The 12,374-nt window shown below is 36.0% G+C and overlaps 1 protein-coding gene across 1 annotated transcript in view; it reads right to left on the bottom strand.

Moving 5' to 3' along the window:
* LOC132189478 (DNA mismatch repair protein MLH1-like) overlaps window positions 1–5,241 on the bottom strand; it is a 13,796-nt gene extending 8,555 nt beyond the window's left edge. Inside the window, exons 1-7 of the mRNA XM_059604224.1 lie at window positions 4,824–5,241; window positions 4,088–4,260; window positions 3,803–3,875; window positions 3,269–3,403; window positions 2,561–2,771; window positions 1,387–1,535; window positions 539–637 (exon numbers count right to left, since the gene is read on the bottom strand). Coding sequence (XP_059460207.1) covers window positions 539–637; window positions 1,387–1,535; window positions 2,561–2,771; window positions 3,269–3,403; window positions 3,803–3,875; window positions 4,088–4,260; window positions 4,824–5,093 — 1,110 coding nt within the window. The 5' untranslated portion in view covers window positions 5,094–5,241. The remainder of the gene's footprint in view (window positions 1–538; window positions 638–1,386; window positions 1,536–2,560; window positions 2,772–3,268; window positions 3,404–3,802; window positions 3,876–4,087; window positions 4,261–4,823) is intronic.
* Between the last annotated feature and the right edge of the window lie 7,133 nt (window positions 5,242–12,374).

Raw genomic sequence — 12,374 nt, 5'->3', positions numbered from 1 at the left:
AGCCCGACTGAGGGAGAATTACGGGGCATGTGTGCAGATACATTCATATATAATGCTGATTCAAGCAAGCATACTATGCTTAATTACCTCACCATTAAATTAAAAATATAAAGAGCAAATATAAACCTGGTTAATTGAAAATTACATCAATAGAACCTACCCTCGAAAAAAAAATAAATAAATTAAAAAAAAAATAAATAAATAATGGGGAAATAACAAAGACATGCCCGACATAGAAAAGGAACCCTTGCTATTGCCAGATTTCAAAAAATATCTCTCAAAATACCTCAAAAAGATGTTTACCGTGCAGCAATTTAGGGATAAAATTTCAACCAAACCTCAGCAAGAGAAGTTTGAGTATTTTTATATTTTACAAAAAGAATAAGCTCACTGAATTTCAATTTTAACTCTTTTCAAGGTGGGCGTAGGAGGCGACAATCTACACTATATGCATGGTTCAAAGAACCAGATATTTTTCTTATCAAATACTTTAAGGCATCTAGTTTGGAGTTTGGTGACCAAGTTTGCTGGGAAGTACCTGTTCCTGAAATGTCCGTGCCTCATTGGAGTTTCTCAATTTTGATTCAACCACTGACTGTATCTTCTCAATAATAACTTCCTGATTTAAAAGGCTTACCTGCATATCAACACATAGAATCCATCAATATAGAATTCTAACAATGTTGACAAAGACTAATATCCTCCACTGATTTTTTTCTGTAAGGAACAACAACAAAAAAAAAAAAAGCTAGCACAACTGAAGATGTTCTGCTTTTTCACTTCATAAATCAGAAGGCACTCTTGCCTGTTTCGATGCATGGCATACATGGTGAAATTGAGGCAGATGGACCAACACCAAGTAGAATGTCTACGTGTATACAAAATGACTCAGAAATCTAACCAAGTATGAAGTATACAGAATGGCGCATCCCAAATACTGCTATGCTTCCACTGCATCTCCTACTGTTTTATTCTTATTTTTTGATAAGTAAGTTTTTTGACCCCAAGGGAAGGGGGAAGGGGGAAGGGAAGATTCGAATTAGTGACCAACCACATGATTCTAAAAATATAAATAACAGAAAAGAAAAGAAAAGAAAAAAAAAAAACAAAAACAAAACAAAACAAAAAAACAAGCGATTTCTTAAGTGTGCTACCGTTACAACATGGGTGTATTTCATCTCTGTTTTAAAACATAAAACTTTCCAGCCTGCACCCTTAAGAGAAATTGCTGGTGGGGTTTTTTTTTTTTTTTATAATTTTATTTCCTTTCTTCTCCCCCCCTAGGAAAAGTCATGACCTTCTTTCAGTTCTAGGTTTTTATCTATCAGGGAAAAAAAAACTAAAAACTAAAATAACAAAGACATAAAAACTCCTGGAAACATGTACCTCTCTCTTTGTTGGGTGCACATTGACATCAACATGTTCAGGTGGCAATACAACAGATATATATACGAAGGGTTTTGATGCTTTGGGCAAGGTTGCAGCATAAACAATTTCAATAGCTCTCTTCAAAGCAGTGCATTCTACCAATCTATCTGAATAAAGAGGGGAGAGTGAAAAAGAAAAAAGAGTAAGTGAGAGTTCTTATATAATTTCTATACTCTGCCAATACTAAAGTATACTGAAAAACTAAAAAAAAAAAAAAACAGAGTTTTGGAACTCTTAATAGGAGATTGAATAAATACAAAATAACATGGTCCCCAGTCAATTTTCTCACGCATATGAGAGAGAGAGAGACAGAGACAGAACAATATCTTGATCTTTCAAACTTTGTCATCAATAAAAGCATATTTCATTTGCAGATACTTATTCTTTGCTGTTCCAAAGGGAATCATATTAAGAAAATAAGAGTGCTAAAAGATTGAGCAAACAGAAGCAGGAATACTAGGGAAAAAATGGCACCACTAGGAGACTGATTAAGCAATAACACAACCATTAAAAGAGCTAAAAGTGAAAAACAAATTAGCTAACTAAATAGCTCATCTGAGAGAGTATATGTAACATATCTCAACTATAAAGGAAAGGGCTGACACCGAATTTCAACACCCCCCCCACCCCCCATTTTTGCCTATATCTCATTGAGAATGTAACAAATAAAATAAAAAGTAATATGATATGGAGAGCACATATATGTCACATCCTTCAAAATAAAATAAACAAAAGAGGAAGATCTTTGCTAAAATTGTTATTAGTACAAGAAAAAATGGGCAGAAAGAAGATAGAAGGAAGAAGGTAGGGGTGCAAAAAGCAATCAACCTACCACTTGACTTGACCATCCATTTGTTGCTTCTAACAACTTAATGTGTAGTAGCAACAGAAGATAACAACAATTAACTATAAAATCATAATAAATCCCACTCAATATTACATTTAAATGACACTCACATACCAATATTGATAGTTAACAGACGCTCCATTAAAGGCAAAGACACAAGAGTTTGTTCTAAAACACTGCTTTCAAATGCTAGAGAACTAAAGCATAGCTGAGAGAGTTGTAATGTAAATTCTAATGGAGCATAGAAGTACATTACAATTATTAGTATGACATTATAATACATACCATTGATAAAAAGTACCATTGTTATCTTCTTTGCAACATAATTTGAATCTGAGATGAAACCATCCATCTTGAAAACTGAACTAGATGGATTATTGTCGGAATTTTCTATTTTTATAAGAGATCGAGCAACTGACACCCCATAAACTGATCGAATAGCATCAAGCCTTGATGATGTAGCAACTGTGTGGACATCTGCTCTGGAAGCTCCATGCTGATTAAATAAAGGTTGAAAAGCTTTAGTATGCTGTAAAGAAATTTTCCTATCATGCAATAATAGAGCTTAAAAGATTGATACATACATGGTAATAAAATCTCGATTCAGATTTTAAGATCTGACAATTCTTTGACTTTTAGAAACCAAAATGATCTAATTACAATTTAAAGTCGTTTACAATGGAGATCCATTAGGATCCCAACCAAGATGGAGGGATCCATCACAATCGCAATCCAAACTGCAATTTTATGTTCCATAAAACAACTAAAATTGGAAACATTTTCCCTTTGGGCTTATGGCTAATAAATGGGTCAAAAGCCCAAAGAAGATGCTTAAATCAAATATTTTTTATTAAAACCTACACCATTAGTACTTATTTGATAGCTTGCGAGATTGGTGATCCTTGATTCAATCCCAAAGGCCTCTAATCCTAGGTACGGCCTTGATTTTAATAACCTTACATAAAGACAAGCCTCATTAGTCTAGCAACCAACCTTTCGGCAGGAGAATCCCACATGTATGTGATGAACAGCAAACCGGCTTAGCAAGTCTACAATCTTTGAATAATCATCAGCAGAATTTTGAAGCGTCTTCCTCCGAGCAATCATGTTATAGAATAGATTCTCAACCTGATAATATAGGCAGCAATTTAAAATTTTTAGGAAGGAAAAAAAAACAATGAAATTGCTAGTTCAGTGCATAAGCACGGCGGAAAAACTACAAGTAATTCTGAAAATTTCAATCGGTGCTGACTTTACTAGTAGCGAATGAAGTCCAATTTCATCTGAAGTTATTCAATAATTGTCAATATAACATAAGCATCTTAAAATGATCATGATAGTTCAGTAAATACCCAAAATCTTGAATAATAGTCTGTATAAGACGAAGTTTTCACAAATAATTTATAGAATGACAAATTTTTTTCTCTAACTTTATTCTCTTTCACATTAACTTTTCAACTTCAAATTACTTGGACTCAAAATAAAAAGGAGGACAAGGCAACCTCCAGCAAAATGTCTGCTTCATACCATTATCTGAGTTCCTTTTACGGCAGCACATGCTTTCGGTTCATGCTCCATGACACCGTCTCTATAAGATACTCTGAACAATAAACTCAAAAAAGTAAATTAAAAATAAATCACACTCCATCCAGTTGCTAATAATCGTAGAAAAGAAGATAAGATTAATTTTTGAATCATAATTATCTCATTACTCATCACCCAAATTTCTCATTTAACATAAAACATATGATTCACAACGCTTATTTCCTTTCCTTTTTCCTTTAACATCAAACAAGTAGCACACATTCTCACCTGTAACCATGTAACTGCCCTTTGGTGATGGTTGTGGCCGTAACATGACCAACGTAGGTCATGCTTGCCAAAGCCTCTCCTCTGAACCCCATTGACTTTATCGATTGTAAATCCTCAAAAGTTGACAGCTTTGACGTCGTGTGCCTTTCGCATAGGATTGGCAAGTCCTCGTACTACACAGTTAACAGCAAAGACAATGGCCACATTATTATTAGGTGAAGCACAGACACAGTCCATTTCTATTTGGTTCACCAGAAAATTAAGTTAAAACAAAAGCAAAGTGCTTAAAAGGGCAGAGAATCGAGGAAAGAAAATGAAAATAAATTGAAGAAAAAGACAAGTCACTTTGTTTCTGTTCAGTTCTCGAGAAACGAAATTAAGGGCGAAACGGAATCAATTTTTTATTTTTTTTAAAAAAATAAACTTTGAAAACGAACAAAGAAAGCTGCATTTCAAGCACAATGGGGTTTCTCTAAAAGCTCTGTTTGGTTGCCGAGAAAATTGAACTAAAGATGAAAAGAAATCGAAAGCCTCGACTAAAAGCACCGCAAACTAACAACACGAGTTGAGTTAAATATATAAAACAAAGAGAAATTCTTTTAATTTCCTTTTCTTCCAGTATCTCAGCAGCCAAACAGAGCATTTATCGCTTTCTTCCCTCATTATCCCGAGACACAAACGAACCAAAAAAAAAAAAAGAAGTAAGAAGATTGAGAAGACTGAGTGAAGAACTGACTCGGATGCCGTGGCCGTCGTCAGAGACTTGAATGAGTTTAAGGCCGCCGTCCTTGACGACGACGCTTATGGAGGTGGAATGGGCGTCGATGCTGTTCTCCACCAGCTCCTTGACGGCGGATACTGGCCGTTGGATCACCTCCCCGGCCGCGATGCGGTTGACCACTGACTCGTCCAGGCGGTGGATTCTGGGAGGCTCTTTTCGCCGTGGCTCTTCTTCGTTTTCCATCGCGAGAGGCTCAGAGTCGCAATCGCCACAATGGGTTTCCATGGTTCAGACTCGAGAGACACAGCGAAACACAATGGAGAGTTTTGCTGAGTTCCTTTCTTTTAGAAGGAAAACCCGCGCCAAGTAATATATATATATATCTTTCCTCAGTCAAGTGAGTGATTTTATATGTTTTTTTAGTGTTTTAATTCTAAAAGTTAACAATCAAATCGGGTTTGATTTTCATCCTCATGTCATCTTCTTTGGGGTAAAATTTAGGTATTTCTTGTAACTTTACACTAATATAAACTTTTGCTCCGGTCAAATTTAGTTACATTACACCTTATTAATTTGTTTAATAATCAATACATTCACAATTATAAAGGCGTTTTAGAAAATTTGATTACATAATGTATTACACCATATTAAATAGTGAAGATAGGAATGGGAATCATAGCCAGAGATTATGGAGGAGCTGTAATAGCAATGCGACGTGGATCACGTCTTCACATCTCTGATCCAGCAATAGCGGAAGCATTGGCGGCAAGAGAAGCTGTCGAGTTGGGCAGGACTCTGGGAAGGCGAAATATCATTTTGGAGGGGATGCTCTTGAAGTGGTGAATGCTCTTCTAAAAGATGATGTTTGCATGGGGCAACAAGGACAGATCATCAATGATGCAAAGTCTCTGATGAATTGCGGAATTCAATGGAAAATTCAACATTTACGTCGAGAAGGTAATGGAGCTGCACATATCCTCGCCAAGGTGGGGTTACAACAAGAAGAATCTCAGATTTGGTCAAAGTGACTTTCCTGAATGCATGTACGATGTTATTCTTGCTCTTGTTTTCATCCGATAATGGAACTCAAAAAAAATAAAAATAAAATAGTGAAATACATTTTCGAGATTCTATCTTAGTGTTAGTGTGTTACAACTAAACTAATCAATAAGAATAACTATTTTTTTTTTAATTTTCGGTAATTACTTTTCATTTTGTAATGAAATAGTCATTAGAGATTCAAACAAACAATAAGTAACTTACAAAAAAGAAAAAAAAAATAATATATATATATAAAAGCCCCCCAAACTACCAATCATTTTCGTTTTAGTCTCATAATGTTCAAAAAGTGATAAAGTAACCCTCCAAACTACTAAACAGTTGCAATTTGGCCACTTACCGTCAAATAGGATGAAAAATTCAAAAATACGTCGTTTTGGCAATATTAAGTTATCAAAATACCATTTTGAAAAAAGAAAAAAAAAATCAATTTAAAAAATGCCACTCCAAAAACAACGTTGTTTTGAGAAAAAAAAAAAAAAAAAAAAAAAGGGTAGTTTAGGGGTGGCTCGCCGGCCACCCCCGGCCTGTTGGGGTGGCTGGGCAGCCACCCCATGGGTAGATAATTCAAGGGGTAAAGTGTATTTTCTCCTATTTTCTCATGACATCATAGCGAAACTTGCAAAATGTTCTGAATCAAGGTTTTCTTTGCACTCTTAGCATCACATTGTTTTACAAGTCTTTGCTAGGAAGAGGAGGAATTACCTAAATTTAGACAAGCAAACTGCTTTCTTTGTTCTTTGGGCCATGCAAACCAAAAATGACAATGGATTTGCAATATACTTTAGGTCTATACTTAAGACAGAACTTTAGTACAATGGATTTGCTAGAACTTCAGTACATTGTTTGTAATGCAAGACCATGTTTAATTGACCTGTTGCAATTACTCTTTGTAAATATTCTATAAATTCATCAGATGCCTATCATTTCAATGGGTTATTTCACCACAATTGTTGTGTGATGTTATATGGGGGAATACTTCCTCTATTAAGCCGTCGGGAACAGTCCCAGAACGAAATGCGATGCATTAATTAAAACTAGAATGGATAATTGATCATGAAAATGAACATTGCATTGCATATCATGAGATTTATGTGATTCATAGACGTTTATGAACTGCTTGTTGCTTAGGTATGACAATTCTAACCTTCTATTAATTTTTTCTGCTAAATCTAATCAATGTTTTGTCAAATAGGTTAATTGGTTAAACGTCCATAATAGGTAGTGCAACCTAGATCCACGGATCCTTCTCCTTATGGGTGCGACAGTGTGGCTTTAGAAGGAATAGATAAAATTGGAAGCAAAAATAAGACATGACAACATATTCACCACATGACATTATGTATATCATTATATCAGCAAAATAAAATTTTGATAATAAAATGATTTAAAATGGAGATGATCTTATTCCCTAATTTTGTATCCACAATAATACGCAATGATGACCATGAAGCATCTTCGGGTAAAATGATTCAGATAGGTTTGTTGAAAAAGTAGATACAACTTTTAGGCTATTGGTTCAACTAGCGGAGATCAGACAAGAACAAGAACCAAAAAAAAAAAAAAAATTTAACTTCTTTGAACTTAACTAGAAGCGGAATTGGGCCGGCCGTCTTATTGCTTCTGATGCTGGAGTAAGCATTTATTTTTTGTCTTTGATGTATACAACAACAAAATTTTTTGGGGAAGTTAGGGTTACCAGTTTTCAGGCTTTGGTATATGTGCCCATGTTTATACATGCACGATGCTTGCTCTAAGATATTGCTTGTAACATGAAGCATTGGTAATTCTATTTCTTTTTCTTTTCCAAGTGCAGGGAAATTTGGAAGAATAATTTCCAAATTTCCATCCCTTCCATCCCAATAATGAATTCCCTTAAACATATGGACAAACTAGGAAGCTTTTCATTTTTCACAACCTATCCACCTACCCAATTAAATTAGCCTATCCATAAATAATTACAGACAGCTCCTCACTTGCACCACATTACATTAGATAGAAAAATGGGCTACGCCTTCCTTATACTCATTGTGGCTATGATGTGACCGTGCTCATCAACCTTTAGAGTAGCCGGAGTGAGCCTTGTCCAATACACACAGAGCACTCCCTGGAGAGAGCAAAGGATGCGGAGATGACTTCTCATCAGGTTGCAGAATGAATAGTTTGCCCGAAGGCGAGTACAATAGTTTCTGCATAAAACATGGAGACAAGAAAAAGTGAGTGAGAAAACGAACAGTTCTGAGCTTCAAATTCGTCAAATGGGTGCATTCATAAAGACCTTACATTTTTTATTAAACAAGAATGTGTGCTAAAGGCGCCATTTAAACACTTGAGGAGTACGGCAACATGGTCAGGGTAGTTGCAGGAGAAGGCTCTAGGGACGATATCTCTATGCATCATCACACAGTGAACGTGGGTCTCATCCAAACCCAACTCATCAAGTATGGAAATTTCAAGAAGGTGAATCAGTCACGCAGTGGCGCGAGGACTGTGAATTAACATCTTTCCCCTTAACATCTATATGGTTTGTAGGGTTTAGAATTGATGGTAACTAATTTTTTTATTATTTTTTTCTTTTTTAAACTACACTTAACTTGTAATTGTAATTTCTCCAAAACTTTAAAATATTGTAATTGATCCCTTAAACTATTAGCTTTTTTCGCATAGCCCTCGCCACTTGGCACTTAACTCAAAATAGTAAGAGTATTGATAGAAGTTACGCGGCGTGCGTAAACAGTAATGCACGCTGTTAACATGGCATGTGCCACGTTAGATAAAAAAAAAAAAACGTTTTTTATTTTTGAAAACAGCGCCAACGTCAAAGACTCAAATCCCTCCCCCCATTTCATTCTTGAACCCCTACCCTCAAATTTCCCCCCAAATTTTCCCTCCCTCCCTGTACTGTGACACGCTTCACCACCATCGGAAAGCTGTACAACTCTCTCTCTTTTTGTTTGAGCGTACCCAGATGAGGAAAAAAGTGAAAGTCCAGCTTCTTCTTTCACCCACGTGATTTCAACGTGTTGAGTGTTGAGCCTTATGGGTCTGAATTTCCTTGATTTCTTCTATGTTTCCAATTTTTGTTTGGTTTTGTGTGTAATTTCAACGTGTTGAGTGTTGTTTGGTTTTCCCACAGCTCTCTCTCTCGCGCTCTTCTTGTTTAAGCGTAAACATTTAAGATCAAGCACAAATCTGGATCATTCATTAAGAAATCTCTCAGATTCGGGCTTAAGAATCTTTCCTCTTGTTTTTCATTTCTTGTTTTGCTTTTGTCTGTTTGTCTCATTTTTTATGGTGATCTAGTTTTTTTGATATTTTTTGAAGGTTTCGGTAGAAGATTTCAATTCACCACTAAGGTTTCAAAATGGCAAGCCACCGGGTTGCCATCATTGCTCCATTTGTAAGCCAACATGCTTACAAATTGTTGGCATGGGCGTTGAACCCGCCAAGAGCACCAACCACGGAGACCCCGTAAGGTTTTTGAGCATGTTTAGCTCCACTAGGGCGGCACCTTGTGTCCTCTCCTCTCCCCACCGTCACCACCACCGACGACCACCTCCACTTCCTTCCATCAGCTCCGGCCAGAATCCATTCCCTCACGAGAGGAATACACCCCAAAATAGGTCTTAAAATCACTCACCCATTTTCCTCCCAAAATCCCCCACCAAGAAAGGTCGGGCTTGGCGGAGTACGGAGCAACCCGGGATGGAAGACGACGATCCTGCCTGAGTCGGAGTTGGGGCCGTCTCTGTCGGAGATGGCGAAGGCGCAGCGTGCGGGTGGAGCATGGACGAGAGCATTGCTTTTCCTCAAGTTTTTTTTGTCTTTTGGGTTGGTCTTGGATACCCATTGCTTTAACTTCTTTATTCGTCTTTGTTTATGGTAATTCTATTTTGGGGTTGTTTGGTTGCTGAGAAAATTTGGAGGAAAGAAATAAGAACTTGGATTCTCATAATGGTTTTTGGTTTGAAAGTGGGTATTGTAATATGCCAAGTCCTATCGTCATTTCATTTGTTTTCTCAGTAATCAAACAAAAAGTTTTTGTTTCTTGTTATTGGGTTTCAGTAGAGCTACGACTAGCATTCTTATTTGTCCGATCTCTCACAACAAAATTGTGTCATTTTATAGGAATGAGCGATAAAGATGATTTATTGCTGCAAAATTTATTAGCTAATTGTATTTTTTTTTTCTTCAAATTATTACATTTCTCTTCCTCCTCGAGTGTGTATGCTCATGAGTCTGCTTGTGGTTGTCATAACTCATTCAAAGTTGATGGCCTCTTTTTAGACATTGGGAATGCTTCACTTCTCGTTTACTCCAATTTTATTTTTTGTCTGAAATTCTTATTTTCTTTTTATGTACTTATTCACTTTGGCGTGCACCCTTTTTTTGCTTTGTTTTGGATGAAATGAATTGTAGTGGGATAGGAAAATGCAGGAAATTGTAATGAGAGATGGAAAGATATGGATTGGATTGGATTGACAAAATGGAATTTACAAAGATAAATGGGGGGTGAAGCGCCTGGTCCATCAGCTCAATAAATCCAGCGACAACCAACCTTTAAACTAATAGCAAAAATGCTGTCAAAATAAAAATTAAACATCCCTATCCCTGGTGCTTAAAATTGCTAGACAGTTCTGCCTCTGCCATAGTTCAGTCAAATAGCTTCATAACAATTCAAGATTATATGAAAGGCCATCCGAATTGCATTCACGGTATTCCTTTTTGTACCATTCAAGTAATGTCTCACAAGTCCATGCCATGTACTTTCTTTACTCACATCTGCATGCTTGAGCATTGTAGAGAAAACCAGCTAGACTTGTGGAGCAAAATTACCATGTTTAAGACATGGAACATCCACTATATTCTTTTCCAGGAAACAAGCAATCATCCATATTAATCTTTTATAGTCAGTTGGAACTGGATTCTTCTCAAGGAGTCAAAAGAAATCTCCATGAACTTTCTGAATAGAAGTGTTGTTCAACAGAAAGGCACCTAAAATTGAAAGAAGAAAGAGTGGTCAGGTCTTGTCAAGGATTCAGAATTTTTAGTAAAGGTTTGATTGTACCAAGGATTTCCAATGTGAAAGTCACTCAATGCAATGGATAAAGAAAGAAATAGCCACGCTGGAAGCTATGTCGAAATTGGGGAGTCATGTTGTTAATTTACCTCAAGGTCTTAAATACATCAAGAAAGAAACATAATTCAACTCAATCAAAAAATGACATTCTGTTAATGTAATATGTTTAAACAGTAGTAGATAAATTATGATAAAAGTAAAAACACCAAGCTATTATCAGCTAGACAAAGCAATTGGAAGCTCAAAGGTTTGAGTGGCAGTCAAGATGAAGATTTTCCTTCTCTATTTCTTATTCCCCCTTTTCAAGATAAAACAGAGAGATCTTTAGATGCTGTTCATGTCAATTTGATAAGAATAAATATATTGCCAACATTAAAGAGAACAAAATACTTGAAGATATTGAAAAAGCCCTGAATTTTTATTAGTAACATGATATCACAAATGTGTGATATCACAAGCACTTTTTGACTTTCATACCAAACTACAACTCTAATTGCTTAGTACAAAGAGAAACAAAAGGAACAAGCAATTACGATTTGAGCATTTACACCCAGTAGCATTTCTGAATAACAAAACTCCCTAGTCTACAACACAACGAGAGTCTATAGGCAAAAAGCCATGCAATTGCAATTTAATCATTAACACCTCATAGTATCATGTCTGAAAAAGAAGACACCCTAAAGTACAGACACCAAAAGCAAACGAAAGAACAAAAATCTAAAAATGATGAAATACTCCTCATTTAGTGGGGTGTTATCCTGCTTATTTGGGAATTTGGGTATTATCCTGCTTATTCAAATCATGGACTGGGTGCTACAACCCAATTCATTGGCTCTTATTAATCGGAGATGAAACAAATTTTGGCATATTTAACTACTAATACACATGGAAAAGCATATGGCTTTACCAAGAAAAGAAGAAAAACTACTAGTTGCACGCTCCAACACAATTCACTACCCAAACACACGGATGATCCATCTTCAGAACACATCTTTGGGCTACAAATATAAATATTTACAAAATCTAGATGTTTGACATTTGCTATAAACTGTATTTGAACAAAGGACTATAACAAATTCAAGAGGGGTGAAGCCAAAAGATGTAGAGAATGCATGAATTTCAGAATGCACAATCTTTTCAAGAAATATAAAAGCGTAAGACCAAAAGAAACAATAGATGCTAAAATAATAGCATAATAGAAACACATGAACGACATTAAAAAGCATGTTGGCTTACAAATGGAGCAATGATGGCAACACGGTGGCTTGCCATTTTGAAACCTTAGTGGTGAATTGAAATCTTCTACCGAAACCTTCAAAAAATATCAAAAAAACTAGACCACCATAAAAAATGAGACAAACAGACAAAAGCAAAACAAGAAATGAAAAACAAGATGAAAGATTCTTAAGCCCGGATCTGAGAGATTT

The sequence above is a fragment of the Corylus avellana genome, chromosome ca8 (assembly GCF_901000735.1).
Source record: "Corylus avellana chromosome ca8, CavTom2PMs-1.0".
Lineage (NCBI taxonomy): Eukaryota > Viridiplantae > Streptophyta > Magnoliopsida > Fagales > Betulaceae > Corylus > Corylus avellana.
This window is presented reverse-complemented; position numbering and strand designations above follow the sequence as displayed.